This window comes from Salvelinus namaycush, chromosome 2, assembly GCF_016432855.1.
Source record: "Salvelinus namaycush isolate Seneca chromosome 2, SaNama_1.0, whole genome shotgun sequence".
Classification (NCBI taxonomy): Eukaryota; Metazoa; Chordata; class Actinopteri; order Salmoniformes; family Salmonidae; genus Salvelinus; species Salvelinus namaycush.
The window spans coordinates 26,496,691-26,515,472 of record NC_052308.1 but is presented as its reverse complement, the minus strand read 5'-3'; the positions used below and the strand labels follow the sequence as shown (position 1 = coordinate 26,515,472).

General features: G+C 40.6%; 1 protein-coding gene across 1 annotated transcript in view; it reads left to right on the top strand.

Moving 5' to 3' along the window:
• The window catches only part of LOC120020879 (C-Jun-amino-terminal kinase-interacting protein 2-like), a 130,179-nt gene that overhangs the window by 77,233 nt on the left and 34,164 nt on the right, over window positions 1–18,782 (top strand). The window contains exons 3-4 of the mRNA XM_038964511.1: window positions 4,250–4,253; window positions 9,210–9,223. Coding sequence (XP_038820439.1) covers window positions 4,250–4,253; window positions 9,210–9,223 — 18 coding nt within the window. The remainder of the gene's footprint in view (window positions 1–4,249; window positions 4,254–9,209; window positions 9,224–18,782) is intronic.

The following is an 18,782-nucleotide window of genomic DNA, read 5'->3' as shown; positions in this document are numbered from 1 at the left end:
CACTGTCTTAAGGTTTCTTTTATTTGATCAAACACAACAAGACGCTCTGTACCCTCATTAGGAGCATAAACATTCAAAAAAACAAACAAAAACCCCATAACATCCACCTTGACCAATAAAACCCGACCCTTGACAATCTCTGTTGTAGATATCACCGTCACCCCTAACCCTGAGGAAAACAAGATGGCCACCCCAGCACTGAAATTAGTACCATGACTGAGTATATGCTGCCCCTCCCACCACATACCCCAGTCAACCTCATTTTCCTCATCACTATGTGTCTCCTGAAGGAAAACTACATTAAGCCTTTTCTGTTTTATTTCTTCTAATACCCAAGCCCTCTTATTTCTGTCCCTTCCCCCATTAATATTGAGAGAACCTACTCTTAGTACCTCCATATAGAAAAGAGAAAGGAAAAACAGAAGATACCACAGAGAAACCAAAGAGAAAAAAGACACCCTATGGAGCATGATCATCATCATTATTTAAATTTTTTCTTATTAACCTGACCACGTTTCCCACCACCTTTTGCTGCTGTAACAGCAGTAACAAATTTCCTCAAGCGAAACCGCTTCTTCTCACTCAACTCGTCCAACCCCACCGTCTTCTGTAACATCACAGCTGACCTCACAAACTTATCAACATCAAAATATTCTGCCAATTTGACAGATTTCCCAAAAGTCTGATCCAGAAAACCATTTACCTCCTCTAGATCCTAAATTGAGTCCTCACCAGCTGCTGTCATATCAGAAGAGATATCCATATCCTTCTCCTGATCCTCCTCAGCTGAGGCCACAGACCACTGACTCCCTTCTACCACATCCCTTTCAACACTCCCCACTTGCACCCCATCACTCGTACCAGGCATCTCCTCCACTACCTGTGAGACTAGCCCCACCTGAACCCCATTACCCGTGGTGGGCATCTCCTCCACTACCTGAGAGCCTAGCTCCACATGAACCCCCTCCTGTACCCCATTACTCGTAGTAGGCATCTCCTCCACTCCCTTGGGGTCTAGCTCCACATGAACCCCCTCCTGTACTCCATTACTCGTAGTGGGCATCTCCTCCACTACCTGGGAGATTAGCTCCACATGAACCCCCTCCTGTACTCCATTACTCGTACCAGGCATCTCCTCCACTACCTGGGAGATTAACTCCATATGAACCCCCTCCTGTACTCCATTACTCGTAGTGGGCATCTCCTCCACTACCTGGGAGATTAGCTCCACATGAACCCCCTCCTGTACTCCATTACTCGTACCAGGCATCTCCTCCACTACCTGGGAGATTAACTCCATATGAACCCCCTCCTGTGCCCCAGTACTCGTACTGGGCACCTCCTCACCAGTCTGAGGAACTGGCTCTTCAGATCCATCCTTGCCTTCTACAACAATATTTTTCTGCTGCATAATATTTCCCTCTAATACAAGTTGCAAACTCGTGGCCTCAACACGGATAACTTGTTCCTCGGCAACAGGTGCTTGTGGCTGCTCAACCACTGTCAGCCCACCTCTCCCTACATCAGTGGGCCCAGGCGTTATGATGACCACCTGCGCCCCTCCCTCTGCCTTCTCCCTTTTCGGGCAAGCATGTCGCTTATGGCCAACATCCCCACACTCAAAACACCGTTGACTACCCGTACTAGCATAAGCCATATATAGTCTATTGTCATACTTGACTTTAAACGATATCTCTAAAGTCTGCTCCGGTGAGTCCAAAAACATAAACACCTGTCGCCGAAACGACATAACCTGTTTCAACGCCGGGTGTTTGCAACCCAACGGAACAACCTTAATTGAGCTTGCAAACTTCCCAAAGCGCAATAACTCGCGCTCCAATAGCTCATTTGGAATAAACGGTGGTACATTTGAAATAGTTACCCTTGTTGACGGAGAAAAAAGCGGCGTAACTTGAATAAACATTCCTTTAAGAAGTACGCCCTGCTCAACCATACGATCAACAAGGCGCTCTTCTTTAAGAAATACCACCACCGCTTTGTTCATCCGTGACGCATAAGCAATATTCTCATATCCTACCTTCTCTCCTACGGCGACCAGAAACTCCTCCACTGTGACAGTAGCTTCAGCAACACACCTAAAGCCGTGCCGAAGTGACAGGGACGGCATTCCAATTCGGGAAGCCATCCCCGCCAAAATCAAGGTAATTTCGATACGAAAAAACCTAAATACTTAATTCTACCACACAAAAAAAATATATAATAATCTTAATCATGCACAGAAGAAACCAAAGAATGCCACCAAGAAAGAGAAAACCGAAAGAAAGTTCTGAATATCTAACTCTACACAACACACGCACTCCCTCGATCATACACTTCCCAGCATGCACCAAACACTCCCAGCATGCAGAGAGAGAGAGAGAGAGAGAGAGAGAGAGAGAGAGAGAGAGAGAGAGAGAGAGAGAGAGAGAGAGAGAGAGATATAACCCAACGGTGCACACAGTCCCAGTCTGCTCAGTTCAAAGATGTGTGGGTGTATGCCAGAGATGGTGGGTGTTACTCTGTGTTATGTTACATAATCAACCCCACCCCCACCACATTGCTCATCCCCACAGAAACTAATCCTGCTGACATCAGACCAACACTCTGGATTAAACACAGAGCTTCAGAGTTTGTGCGTGTGTGCGTTTCAAGTTGTTGTCCTGTTGGAAGGTGAACCTTCGCCCCAGTCTGAGATCCCGAGTGCTGTGGAGCAGGTTTTCATTAAAGATCTCTCTGTACTTTGCTCCGTTCATCCTTCCCTCGATCCTGACTAGTCTCCCAGTCCCTGAGCTAAAAAACTTCCCCACACCATGATGCATGCACCATTATTCATGGAGCTCAGAGTGACCATTGGGTTCTTGGTTACCTCCCTGACCAAGGCCCTTCTCCCCTGATTTTTCAATTTGGCTGGGCGGCCAGCTCTAGGAAGAGTCTTGGTGGTTCCAAACTTCTTCAATTTAAGAATGATGGCGGCCACTGTGTTCTTGGGAACCTTCAATGCTGCAGAAATATTTTGGTGCCCTTCCCCAGATCTGTGCCTCGACGTATTCCTTTCTCAGAGCTCTACAGACAATTCCTTCAACCTCATGGCTTGGTTTTTGCTCTGACATGCACTGTCAACTGTGGGACCTTACATATACAGGTGTGTGCTTTTCCAAATCATGTCCAATCAATTGAATTTACCACAGGTGGACTCAGTCAAGTTGTAGAAACATCTCAATGATGATCAATGGAAACAGGATGCACCTGAGCTCAATTTCGAGTCTCATAGCAAAGGGTCTGAATACTTATGTAAATAAGGTATTTCTGTTTTTATTTTTTATACATTTGCAAAAAAATAAAAATAAATGTTTTTTGGGGTCATTATGGGGTATTGTCTGTAGATTGATGAGGGGTGAAAAATTATTTAATCAATTTAAGAATAAGGCTGTAACGTAACAAAATGTGGAAAAAGGGAGGGGATGTGAATACTTTCCGAATGCACTATACATATACACATACACAAACACACAAATGTTGGCACGTGTGTATACTAACAGAAACCACTGACTGTGTGAGAGAGGCTTAACGACTGACGATGGCTTGAGACTGGTAGATGACAATCACCCAATCAAATACAGTAAACAAACACATACACATACCATCATAAACTGGCTTAAACTGATTATGTCAGGAACAGAGATATGAGTCTTCAATCATCTAATTTCTTAAAATACCAGAAAGGGCATTTAGTTGTCAGAGAAGATTTGAAAGCTTTAAAATGTCATGTTTTGACAACATAAGCCCATGCCTCCCTCCATCCTATTGGTGGAAACTGTTGTAGTTACTAATGTATTTTTGAAGATGACACAGAATGCTTTGAGAATGAAGAAAACATACATGTTACAACAAACATTTTCATGTGTGTAATGATGTTTTTCCACTTGGTTGAACTGTTGTAGTAAGCTGCGATACTTACATGCCAGCACATACACATGCTGCACATACATACAGAAATAATCAACCTAATAATGGTTAATTTCCCCATCACACACATAGAAGCAAATCCAGTGGTTTGTAATCCCTAATATTGACATTCTGAATAACATGAATGATTATGTTGTAGTAGTATTATTTTTACTAACTTGGGTACTTTCACAGGTAAACATGTTCTCACTGTGATTCTTATGCAGATTGAGTAAAGAGGAGAGGAGGGGAGAGGAGAGAACACTGGCCTACATTTCCCATAATGCTTCAGTGGAGAGGAGAGGAAGGTTATCCCTGAGTCTGATTTTTCCTGACAGTTTCTGCATGTGTCCCTGCAGTCTCATGACCTGACTGTCTGTCTGTGTCTGGGAGTTAGAAATAAGCTACACCACCCCCCCTTTCCTTCACCCGGCGCTTATCATTCTATCGTGTCTTCTTCAGATATCGTTTACAGTTCATTTTCCCAATGGCACTTGTAACTTTTGCCTGTCACATTTCATGGCCCTTGATAATGTCCCCATTTTAATATCCAAGTAGATATTTCCGTTTCTCCCACCTACACGATTCTCTCACCTGAGCTTGTTCTCTCTCCACGCTCACTCCACACGCGCTCTCAGCACCCCGGCCCTGGTTTATGGCTCAGACTCAGATAGGAGTGGTAAGTCATTGTCTCTCAGCACCCCGGCCCTGGTTTATGGCTCAGACTCAGATAGGAGTGGTAAAAGTCACTGTCTCTCAGCACCCCGGCCCTGGTTTATGGCTCGGACTCAGATAGGAGTGGTAAAAGTCATTGTCTCTCAGCACCCCGGCCCTGGTTTATGGCTCAGACTCAGATAGGAGTGGTAAAAGTCACTGTCTCTCAGCACCCCGGCCCTGGTTTATGGCTCGGACTCAGATAGGAGTGGTAAAAGTCACTGTCTCTCAGCACCCCGGCCCTGGTTTATGGCTCAGACTCAGATAGGAGTGGTAAAAGTCACTGTCTCTCAGCACCCCGGCCCTGGTTTATGGCTCAGACTCAGATAGGAGTGGTAAAAGTCGCTGTCTCTCATTGCACGTCTTTGTCGCTCTTTCTTCAGCCGGTTAGGGAGGGTTGTGAGGTTACATTTCATTACATTTCTGTTTCAGGAAACCAGACAAACATTGACTATATGATGAATTAAGACATTAACCTTTTCTTAATACCATCTCTTTGACAAATGTCAAAAATCATAACATAATGTTACTGTTAAAACTTTTTTCTATATTAGCCCATACTCCCTTATTCTACTGGCGACCTCTAGGAAGAGTTACCAGATCCTGAAGTTAGCACCCTAACCCCTCGCAGAATTCCCACTCCAGGATCCCAATCTGGTGAAATTTTTATCCCCAAAAAACACAACGTGAAATCAGCAATACACATATCACAATCCATTTGAAGTAACTGTCATCCCTTATTAACATATATTTTCCTTTCTATGTGCAGCCTGAACACAGTACCACTGTATAAGTACCCAAAAACCATGACCTCAGGGAACCGGTAATTTTCCCCTTTCACACACGTGATTAAAACTTCTTAAGACTAAGGGGCGGTATTTTCGTTTTTGGCTAAAAAACGAACCCATTTGAAACTGCCTATTTCTCAGCCCCCGAAACTAGAATATGCATATAATTGTCAGATTAGGATAGAAAACACTCTAAAGTTTCCAAAACTGTCTTAATATTGTCTGTGAGTTAAACAGAACTGATATTGCAGGCGAAAACCGGAGGAAAATCAAATCAGGAAGCGCCCCTGTTTTTGAAACCTCTCTGTTCCTATGCATCCCTATTTCCCATTTAAAGGGATATCAACCAGACTTCTTTTTCTATGGCTTCCCTAAGGTGTCAATAGCCTTTAGACATAGTTTCAGGCTTTTATTTTGAAGAATGAGCGTGAACGACCACATTGCGTAAGTGGATAGGTGGGGGCTCTCAGAGTGAGTTGTGCGCAAAAGGGAAAGGCAGCCATTGTTACTCCCGGTCCTAGTGAAAAGCCAACTGTCCCGGTTGATATATTATCGAATAGATATTTGAAAAACACCCTGAGGATGGATTATAAAAAATGTTTGACATGTTTCTGTGGACATTATGGATATAATTTGGAATTTTTGCCTGCATTGTCGTGACCGCTCTTTCTGGAGGATTCCTGGGCATAACGCAGCAAACTAACGGAGGTATTTGGATATAAAAAATATCTTTATGGAACAAAAGGAACATTTGTTGTCTAACTGGGAGTCTCGTGAGTGAAAACATCCAAAGATCATCAAAGGTAAACGATTAATTTGATTGCTTTTCTGATTTTCGTGACCAAGTTACCTGATGCTAAGTGTACTTATTGTTTTGCCGAGCGATCAATAAACTTACACAAACGCTTGTATTGCTTTCGCTGTAAAGCATAATTTCAAAATCTGAGACGACAGGTGGATTAACAAAAGGCTAAGCTGTGTTTTGCAATATTGCACTTGTGATTTCATGAATATGAATATTTTCTAGTAATATTATTTACCTGTGGCGCTATGCTACGCTATGCTAGTCAGCGTTTCTGATGACAAGTATCCCGGATCCGGGATGGGTGGTTCAGAAAGGTTAAACAAAAACATGTTAAATCAAAAATAAACAAATTCGAATAACTAATCAACTTAGAATTACAACTCTTTATAACTCCCTATGGAAATAATAACAATCTCCTAAAGTAATGGTACAATTTGGATCGAGAATGGTGTTTCTCATGAATTTTATAATGAAATCCCCCTGTTCCGTCAATTTCTAATGAGGGTGATCATTTCTCATTAGGAATTTTTTGTATACAGGGCTTTCTACACTATTAAAATGTTTCCTCTCCCTTCGTTTCCCTGTCCTTCGTAAACCATTTAAATACCTCTTCAAAACATTTCCATCCTCCTGCAGACTCAATTTAACTGCATTGAAAAGACCCCATCCAATAAATCCCACAACACGGCGACAGTGTCTCTCCACCGAGTCTAACGATTCACTGGTCTCCTTTTCCCCATGATTCTCCATAACCACCACACCACATAAAAAATGTAAAGTTAATTTTAGGTTTGGTAACCTCTATACTAATTCCTCGTGACCCCTCCACCCTTTCGGAATCCTATTCCAGAATAAGACGACGTCAAACGTAAATTTATTTTAAAAATAAAACCACATAAAATGTGTCATGGTTAAAAAAAAACAGCCCCAAAGCCTTCTGAGTTTGCAAGGAGTGTTTGGCCATATCATTTAAATGTGTCACCTTTAGAATCCATTTCCCTGGCATTTCGCCTACAATCTTCAACCCAAAATACGTTTTCCTGTGGCAAATTTAGCCAATTTCTCATCGTAAGGAATCCGCAATATACACGTGGTTCTCTAACACTTTCTTTCACCAAGGCAGTATGAGCTTAGCCATTCTGTCTGCTTTACGATTACCTATGGCGATTTTATCTGTACGACTAGTATGAGCTTCACATTTCACCACTGTTATCCTCTCTATGGTACATGGGACGGTAGCGTCCCACTTGACCAACATCCAGTGAAATTGCAGAGCGCCAAATTCAAAAACAGAAATACTGATTATAAAAATTCAGAAAACATACAGGTGTTATACATAGGTTTAAAGATGAACTTCTTGTGAATCCAACCACGGTGTCAGATTTCAAAAAGGCTTTACGGCGAAAGCATACCATGCGATGATTTGAGAACATCACCCAGCAGACAAATCATTACAAACAGTAACCAGCCAAGTAGAAGAGTTACACAGGTCAGAAATAGAGATATGGGGCCTCCCGGGTGGCGCAGTGGTCTAGGGCACTGCATCGCAGTGCTAGCTGTGCCACCAGACACTCTGGGTTCGCGCCCAGGCTCTGTTGCAGCCAGCCGCGACCGGGAGGTCCGTGGGGCGACGCACAATTAGTCTAGCGTCGTCCGGGTTAGGGAGGGTTTAGCCGGTAGGGATATCCTTGTCTCATCCCGCACTAGCGACTCCTGTGGCGGGCCGGGCACAGTGCGCGCTAACCGGGTCACCAGGTGCACGGTGTTTCCTCCGACACATTGGTGCGGCTGGCTTCCGGGTTGGATGCGCGCTGTGTTAAGAAGCAGTGCGGCTTGGTTGGGTTGTGTTTTGGAGAACGCATGGCTTTCGACCTTCGTCTCTCCCGAGCCCGTACGGGAGCTGTAGCAATGAGACAAGATAGTAACTACTAACAATTGGATACCACGAAATTGGGGAGAAAAGGGGGTCAAATTCAAAACAAAAAATACAAAAAATAAATAAAAGAAAAGAAATAGAGATACAATTAATCACTTACCTTTGATGATCTTCATATGGTTGCACTCAGAAGATATTAATTTAACGTTACTCAATAAATGTTCGTTTTGTTCGATAAAGTCTCTCTTTATATCCAAAAACCTCCGTTTTGTTTGCGCGTTTTATTCAGTAATCCACAGGCTCAAACGCAGTCACAACAGGCAGACAAAAAATCCAAATTGCATCCGTAAAGTTCATAGAAACATGTCAAACGATGTTTATATTCAAACCTCAGGTTGTTTTTACTGTAAATAATCGATAATATTTCAACCGGACAATAACGTCAAGGTAAACAAGAAAGGTGCGCTCTCGGGATTGCGCATGAAAAAGCTCTGTGACACTTTAGGGTCCAGTCATTCAGACTGGTCTTACTCCCTCATTTTTCAGAATACAAGCCTGAAACAATTTCTAAAGACTGTTGACATCTAGTGGAAGGCATAGGACCTGCAATTTGAGTCCTAAGTCACTTCCTGGATGGATTTTTCTCAGGTTTTCGCCTGCCAAATCAGTTCTGTTATAATCACAGAAATTATTTTAACAGTTTTGGAAACTTTAGAGTGTTTTCTATCCAAATCTACATATGCATATCCTAGCTTCTGGGCCTGAGTAGCAGGCAGTTTACTTTGGGCACGCTTTTCATCCGGCGGTGACAATAGTGCCCCCTATCCTAGAGAAGTTAATTTACTGGGTAACTGATATGCTTCTGATAATGCCTCTACCTCCAGACCATTTTTATTGGTTTTCCTGTTGCTGCTAACGTGCCGCGATGTGACCACAATGTACAGAAATCATGAGCTACTCCAAATGCATACCACACACAGCGTACCCCGTTACGTTACTCTCTTCTCTTCTGTGTTCATGTGACTAGAGCCATCTGTATACAATACTTTTCCCGATTCCAATGCTGTCTCTTGCAAATCAGGCCTAGGTTTTGGAGTAATCTGATCTGGGTCACATGTATGCGATTCACACTCCCCATGCAACAGCATTAACGACGCAGGTTTCAAAGCACCAATCTTATGAAATTGTAGATTTTCCCCATTTAACGTTAACTCGCATTTTGTCCATCTTGCACCAGCAACATGTTGTGCTTTCGTGCTGTTCACTATGGTTGCTACTGCGTGTGGAACATACAAATCTACTTTTTGGCCATTGTAATGGAAGCCGTGTTATGCAACACCATTTCAGTCACCTGTACCGCCCTAAGGCACGGTGGCATTCCTTTTGCCACCATGTCAGTGATGTACTCCAGTACATTACTGGTCTCTCTCTACCCCACAACTCTGTGCAACCACCACGTCACAACGTCCCTCCTGTTCATTAACAAAAATTTTAAAACAGATAATTTTAGATTTGGCAATGGCAATGCTGGCACTTGACAAAATGCTTCTTTAACTCGACAAACGCTTCCTCACACTCTTGATTCCACTCTCTCCTCTCATGGGGACCCTTCCCCCTTTCGTCAACTCTGTACGTGTCTCAGCAATTTCAGAGAATGACGAAATAAAATGTGTAACAAAATTGAAAACTCCTAAAGTTTTCCTGAGCATGCGAGGAGTGTTTGGCCGTGCCAAAGAACACATTGTTTCTACCCGATCCCGGGTAATGTGTATCTTGCCCTTAGAAATCAAAACCCCCAAATATGTTACCTCTTGCTTTGCTAGTTGTGCTTTATGACCCTGTTCCGCCAAATTGTCTACCAATGTGGTGCGGTCTCGCATATGAGTTTCGTTGTCTTTTGACACTAATAACGAATCATCCACGTATTGTACCAACACAGAACCTACCATTACACCCTTTTAATGATTGTTTCAATGCAAAATGATACCAAGTGGGGCTATTTGTAAATCCCATCGGTACTCAACTAAAATTTAGGTAAAACATGATCTCATACGTCTTCCATCACATAGAAACTGTAATCTCTATGAACCACTTATTGATCGAACAGAGACTATACACCGCCAGGTGAAAATTCCATTCTTGCTAATCTCAAAATGATTAGTTGTTGCTCTTTTGAAAAAGATGCAAACTCTTGTATAGCTGCATTTCCTGCTAAAGCACTAGGTTCCAGTATCACCTTACACTCATTCTTCCAATGCCCGATAGCTCCCTGTTTTAGATGTGGGACTATCTCCTTACGCTTTGATGTTTTTTTCTCTACGTTTCTTAGTTTTATCCTGCCCATTGAAACTATAGTTAGTGATTTTCTCTATGGCCCTATTAATAACCCCTTCTACGTCTGCGAGTTGAGTTATATTCCACTCTCAAAACATTGTCTTGAATTAAATCTACTAACCCCGTATTCATTCCGGGTTTATCGTGATGCATTTTCTGTTGATAGAATGCTGACATCAAAACGCTGGTATATTGAGCTTTTGATTCTGGTTTTATGTCCTTGTGCCAAGTCATAATTGCCTCCCTGAATTCTTTATTTGATTTGAATTCACCGTCAGCAGGAAAATGTTGTCCACTTTTATCTAATTTGCAAAATGTTTCCCATATTCCAGCCGAATTGGTAGAATGCTCGTGTGCTTCTTTTAGCGCTTCCATGGCTTTAGTAAACTCGGCTAGCTCTATTTTACAGGGAGAAACAGGTCCGTTTGTTATCATATCAATAGTTATTATTCCCTAAACACTCTCCCGACAGTGTTCAGGGTATTTCAGATTTCTTCACTCCCGTCTATAATACACACCTTCTTTTAACTGTTTTCTAAGATAGCACTACACACTTCCCTTACACACTTTCACGGCACTTAATACCTTGTATTATAACCAATACCATAAACGTCTGCGAATCTATTACTGGAGAATACGGACAGGACTTTATGTCCTATTCCAGTACTTTCTCAAATATCCCTATTATTGATAACCCACATCATCTCTCATCGCGCCCTCTCCCCATAGGGCATAAACCAACCTCTTTCACACACACTCACACCCTGTGCTCTCATGGCCACTGCTACTGGGCCTTTTGCCATTCTTATAGGTCTATATACCATTACACTATTGTTTTACTCTCCACAGGATTACCCTGTTCAGGACTTCCCCTCTCTTTATTAGATTCTACCCTCCACAGGAACTATCCTGCTTGGGACTTATGAGACTTACCCTCCACAGGAACTATCCTGCTCGTGACTCATGAGATTTACCCTCCACAGATCTATTCTGCTCCGGACTTACTCGCTATGAGATTTACCCTCCACAGATCTATTCTGCTCCGGACTTACTCACTATAAGACTTACCCTCCACAAGATCCATCCTGCTCGGGACGTACTATCCACTGCTCCACTGATCTGGACTTTTTGGTTTGACTACAAATCGTGATGAATCCTGCCGACAACGCCATCTGTTAGGTTCTTATTTTTCAGAGTAAATAACTCACGGACACTAGATAAGCTTTAACCAAGTTTAATTATTCCCAGGGGTTCTGTACAGCTGTATTCAGACAGCAAACCATTTCAATCCATCACAGTTACATACAACCCACTTAAGACACTCCTCCTTTTTTCCAATCCTTGCATCTTAACAACATCAACCTACTCAGATTTTCTACACACATAATATCTTGTCTCAATTTTCTAACATCTGTGGCATTGGCTCACAGGCAAACAGGCAAGGGAATAAAATAAATATTACTAGAACCTATTTCTTGAATTCTAAATATCAGGCATTTGAAAGCTCTAATTTTGACCGTCATAATACCTCTGATGGCAGTAACTTTACAAGCATTAATTATGGTCAATTTAGACTGAGAATAGTATCTAATTATGGTAAAGGGTGATATAAGTATAGCCAGTTATAATTAGCAGATTAGCAGATTATAAAAAATAAGATCAGTCTCTACGTGGCTAAAAGAAAAGCAATATAACATATACTGTTTACAGGAAACTCACTCTACATCCTTAAATGAAGTTGCGGGGAAAAAGGAATGGGGTGGTGAAATAATTTTCTGTCATGGACAAAGGAACTCAAAAGGTGTGATGATATTAATTAACAAAAATGTCAATCTGAATGTGCAAATAGTCAGGAATGATTCGCAAGGAAGGTGGATCTTGTTGAATATGAAAGTGGACGAAAAAGAGATTTGGCTCATTAATCTATATAGTCCAAATCCGGTTGATCCACCGTGCCCTAAAGGAAATCTCAAATATTATGGACACATTAGAAATAGTGGATATTTGGAGACTAAAAAACCCTGACCTAGTGAGATATACATGGAGGAGACTTAATCAAGCTAGTCACTTTGACTACTTTCTTGTCTCTTTCTCTCTTGCATCAAAGGTTAAGAAAGTTTTATTAGGAGACAGAATGCGATCGGACATCATCTAATTGGCATTCACATAACTTTTATAGATTTTCCACATGGATGGGGGTATTGGAAATTTAATAAAAGTTTACTAGAGGACAACTTATTTTTAATAATGTGTGAAAGTTAAATATTTCTAAAAAATATTTTAGAATTTTGCGTGCTGCCTTTTCAGTGGAATGTTGTGGGTGTTCCGCTAGCGGAACCCCTGGGCGAGAAAGGTTAACTACTCCTATAGAAATGGTAGTTTGTCAGGTACTCGGCAGGATGGTCGGATTTCTCTATTATTAAAACAAGACCCAGATGGCAAATATAAAGACTCAGTCTATCTAAAAGACTGGAGGCCCCTTACACTTCAAAGTTGTGATGCAAAAATACTAGCGAAATGCATAGCACTCAGAATTAAAAGGGTTTCACCAGGTATTGTTCATCCTGATCAGACAGGTTTTTTACATGGATGATACATTGGAGATAATATACCACAACTACTAGAAATAATAGAACATCATGACACATCTAAGAAGCCAGGCCTGGTATTTATAGCGGATTTTGAAAAGGCATTAATTAGATAAAGTAAGACTGGATTTTATTTTGAAATGCCTGGATTTTTTTCAATTTCGATGATTCTCTTCTAAAATAATGTGTAGCAACGTCAGGTGTAAAATAGTAAATTTAAAGAACAGCTACTTCTCAGAGTTTTGAATTGTCAAGAGGAGTTAAACAAGGGTGTCCGCTGTCACCATATCTATTCATTATGGCCATCGAAATGCTAGCTATTAAAATCAGACCCAATAACCACATTAGAGGATTAGATATCCACGGCTTAAAACAAAGGTGTCCATGTATATCGATGACTCAAGTTTTATATTAAGTCCGCAAGCTAGATCCCTGCAATGTCTCATTGAAGATTTAGATAACTTTTCTGTACTATCTGGACTAAAACCTAATTATGATAAGTGTACAACATTATGTACTGGATCTTTAAAAAATTTAACTTTTACATTACCCTGCAGTTTACCTATAAAATGGGCTGATGTTGAAGTAGACATACTTGGTATTCATATCACAAAATATGTAAATAAGCTCTCCACAATGAATTTCATTAGAAAACATGTAAAAATAGACAAGATCATGCAACCATGGAGAGGTAAATACAGTGGCTTGCGAAAGTATTCACCCCCTTGGCATTTTTCCTATTTTGTTGCCTTACAACCTGGAATTAAAATAGATTTTTTGGGGGGTTTGTATCAATTGATTTACACAACATGCATACCTCTTTGAAGATGCAAAATACTTTTTATTGTGAAACAAACAAGAAATAAGACAAAAAAACAGAAAACTTGAGCATAAATAACTATTCACCCCCCAAAGCCAATACTTTGTAGAGTCACCTTTTGCAGCAATTACAGCTGCAAGTCTCTTCGGGTATGTCTCTATAAGCTTGGAACATCTAGCCACTGGGATTTTTGCCCATTCTTCAAGGCAAAACTGCTCCAGCTCCTTCATTTTGGATGGGTTCCACTGGTGTACAGCAATCTTTAAGTCATACCACAGATTCTCAATTGGATTCAGGTCTGGGCTTTGACTAGGCCATTCCAAGACATTTAAATGTTTCCCCTTAAACCACTTGAGTGTTGCTTTAGCAGTATCCTTAGGGTCATTGTCCTGCTGGAAGGTGAACCTCCGTCCCAGTCTCAAATCTCTGGAAGACTGAAACAGGTTTACAGGCATCCATCATTCCTTCAATTCCCAGGCCCTGCCGATGAAAAACATCCCCACAGCATGATGCTGCCACAACCATGCTTCACTGTGGGGATGGTGTTATCGGAGTGATGAGAGGTGTCGGGTTTGCGCCAGACATAGCGTTTTCCTTGATGGCCAAAAAGCAAAATTTTTGTCTCCTCTGACCAGAGTACCTTCTTCCATATGTTTGGGGAGTCTCCCACATGCCTTTTGGCTTATTTTTTTCTTTAAGCAATGGCTTTTTTCTGGCCACTCTTCCGTAAAGCCCAGCTCTGTGGAGTGTACAGCTTAGTGGTCCTATGGATAGATACTCCAATCTCCCGCTGTGTAGTTTTGCAGCTCCTTCAGGGTTATCTTTGGTCTCTTTGTTGCCTCTCTGATTAATGCCTTCCTTGCCTGGTCTGTGAGTTTTGGTGGGCGGCCCTCTCTTGGCAGGTTTGTTGTGGTGCCATATTCTCTCCATTTTTAATAATGTATTTAATGGTGCTCCATGGGATGTTCAAAGTTTCAGATATTTTTTTATAACCCAACCCTGATCTGTACTTCTTAACAACTTTGTCCCTGACCTGTTTGGAGAGCTTCTTGGTCTTCATGGTTTCGCTTGCTTGGTGGTGCCCCTTGCTTAGTGGTGTTGCAGACTCTGGGTTCTTACAGAACAGGTGTATATATACTGAGATCATGTGACAGATCATGTGACACTTAGATTGCACACAGGTGGACTTTATTTAACTAATTATGTGACTTCTGAAGGTAATTGGTTGCACCAGATCTTATTTAGGGGCTTCATAGAAAAGGGGGTGAATACATACACTATGCACGCACCACTTTTCATTTTTTTTTTTTATATATAATTTTTTTGAAACAAGTTATTTTTTAAATTTCACTTCACCAATTTGGACTATTTTGTGTATGTCCATTACATGAAATCCAAATAAAAATCAACTTAAATTACAGGTTGTAATCCAACAAAATAGGAAAAACGCCAAGGGGGATGAATACTTTTCTAAGGCACTGTACCTTTCTATTTATGGAAAAATTTCCCTGATTAACTCCTTAGTCATCTCTCAGGTTACCCACTTACTTATGGCGCTTCGGCGATTCGTTTTTCAAATCATATGAGCAAAAAAAGATTTAGCTTTATATGGGATGCTAAACCAGACAAAATAAAGTGTGCCTATCTATATAATGAATATGAATTGGGTGGGTTGAGATTATAAAATATAATAACACTAAACCTCTCTCTAAAAGCATCACTTATTCAAAAGTTTTACTTGAACCCTAAATGGTTCTCAAGTAGATTACTAAGAAAAGATCATCAATTGTTGAAAAATTGCCTTTTTGCCATTTTCGATGAAAAAAATTATACTTTTTTCAACTTATCTCTCTTTTTCAAACAAGCATTGCAGAGCTGGCTACAATTTCAATTTCATCCCCCTGAAAAGATAGAACAAATGTTACAACAAATATTATGGCTGAACTCAAATGTGCTGGTTGATAAAATACCAGTATTTATGGGAAAGATGTTTGGAAAGGGTATTTTGTTCTTATATTATATTGTAAATTGGAATGGTGGAGTTATGTCCTTCATGGAGTTATCAGAATTGTACAGGAAGGTCTGCTCAATCCAGGAGTACAACCAATTGATTACAGCATTACCCCAAAAATGGAGGAGGCAGGTGGAATCGGGAGGAGGTAGGGAACTGGTCTGTCTGCCCAATATAAAGGAGCAAAACTGTTGGAGGAATAAAAATAAATAAATAGGAAAGTATACCAGTTTCATTTGAGGACCAGGAAGTTGACAACTGTGCCATACAGATTGCAAAGTAGTTGGGAAGAGATTTTTGATGTACCGATTCCATGGTACAGGGTGTATGAGTTGATATATAAAACAAAGCAAGATTCAAGACTTCGTGTTTTTCAGCTAAAATTATTCGAAACCATTTATTTTGGTATTGCCCTTAGGTAGCCTGTTTCTGGTCTCAGGTTCAGGAATGGCTGAAAATGCATAGCATTGATATAAATTGACCCTAGAAATAGTACTGTTAGGAGAACTGGAGAGACCGGGTCAGTCAATTACTAATATACTAATACTCTTAGTAAAAGTATTTATTGTCAACTCGCAATATGAGGTTTCTATTCGATTAGATAGATTGAAATTGTACGTTAAACATCACAGCATAGTTGAAAGATATATGTTGCGTAAAAATCTGAAGAGGTTGGCCAGCAGAGATAGGTGGGATGGGCTGAGGGAAGCTGAGGGTTGGGATGTGGAATTGGAGACAAGTGTGAGTGGAGTTACTGTGCTGGAGATAGAATGATGGTTGAAGATAAAAGTAAAAAAATAAAGTCAAATAAAACAGTGTTTTACAGCTAATGCCGGTTTGCCTGAGGCTGATGCCATGCAGGTGTTTGTTCACATGCATATGCACACGCTCTCATTCAAATAAACACATACAAGAACACACACATACATGTAATAGTGCCAGACATGCACACAAACATATACAGTTGGAATTGCTGTTATGATTTTAGTTGTCCTTGATTTCCTTTGCTTTAAAAATATATACATACTTTTTTTTTGCATTGTTGTTTGCTGTTTTCTTCTGTCTTTTTCTTTTTTCTCTTTAGTTCATTGTCTTGGTTGTTGGTGGTGGGGTATGGAATTAATTGTATTTTTTATTTGTATTTTTCTTGGGGGGGACTATGGGATGGGTCTCGGATGGTTGAGGGACAGCTATTGGGGAACTGTGGGGTGATCTTGGAGGGTTCGAGTTCACATTTTTTGGGGCCTGGTGGGAGATCTGTCAATGTTCCCTTGAGCAGGGCATTGACCCTGAATGCTTCTGTGTATCGCTCTGAATGGGAGTCTGTTGGATGACTGGTATGGTGTAGTTGTTGAGCGGGTTCACTGCAAGTATATTGTATGTTGTATGTTTCGGGTATATAAAAAAAATAATAATAATGCAAAAAAATATAAAACAAGGATCAACAACCAATTTGACAGAGATTGAAGAATTTTGAAAATAATAATGGGTAAATGTTGAACAATGCAGGTGTGGAAAGCTCTTAAAGACTTATCCAGCAAGACTCACAGCTGTAATTGCTGCCAAAGGTGCATCCACAAAGTTTTGACTTATATAAATTAGATATTTTTTACATGTTTTCACTTTGTAATTATGGGGTATTGTGTGTAGATGGGTGAGAAAAAAATGGTTTAATCAATTTAGAATTCAGGCTGTATCACAACAACAAAAAGTATGAATACTTTATGAAGGTACTTTATATTTTTCCTTTTCTTCCCTGTTCTTTCTTCTCTCTCTATCTCTCTCTCTAACAGTGATTAATGCCCCTGCTCATATGCATTATTCATAGTATGACATAGCAAAGCGGTAGAAGACAAATAGGGTCTGTGGGTCTGTGTCTCTCAGATACTGTACTCTGGTAGATCTCTCCTCTATGTGCACTAATTTACAGAGAAGGAATGACATCATTGCTGGTGTTAGAAATATGATTAGGGCGATGAGAAAAGCCATTAGGATTATTAATCAATCACCAGTGACTAGATGATATTGATAAATCAGGAGGTAATCAATATTAATCCATCTGTTTTAGGATTAACATAGATTAAATAATAAATATGTGAGTTTGGTTTCCTGTTATTGGATATATACTCGTAGAATGTGATGAACCGAGAATGTGACACAAAGCAAACTAACACATTAACAAATATTACAGCAATTTTCTCCTTCCTACAATATAAATATAGAGAGCTGCTTCAGTTAGCTCCAACATTTCAAATCATGCCTGCCCTCCCCTAAATGAGAGCTGAGAGTCTGGAATTCTAATCATGCTCCTCTTAGCCTGTGGATCCAGGGTTTATTCTGAAACAAGAACACACTCCCAAAACACAGCAGCGAAACACACTACCAGCCAGCCAGGTGTATGCCAGCAGACTGCTCTTAGTCGTAACCCAATGCAACACACTCTATATTGTGATTTGTAGTCATATTTGTATAACTGTAAATGGGAGCTAGGTAGAGTATTCCATTGTAGCTGTTGTTCCTGTTGAGGTTCAATAGAGGTATTCTCCCTATTAGCTGTGCTCTGTGGGCCTGATTCTGACTTAGAAAATGTACGCCTTTGATACGGTCTTCTCAGTAGTTGGTATTCAGACTTACCTTATGCAGGTGCGTAGCAGGCTTTACAGGTGTGGTTCCCATCTAATTCACCCACAGAAAAAATTCCCACTTGCTGGCCAACAGATATTTGTGTGGAGTTTTATTCAATAGGGTTTTCAGTGCATTTATCTTAAGGCATCCATTTAAATACGGTGTACCTTTAATTAGAATTTTGTTGACAGACTAGCATACATCGAAAGAACACGGGTTCAGATTATAGGGATACATATCAAAAAGCCATCTAAATAAACTCAGCAAAAAAAGAAA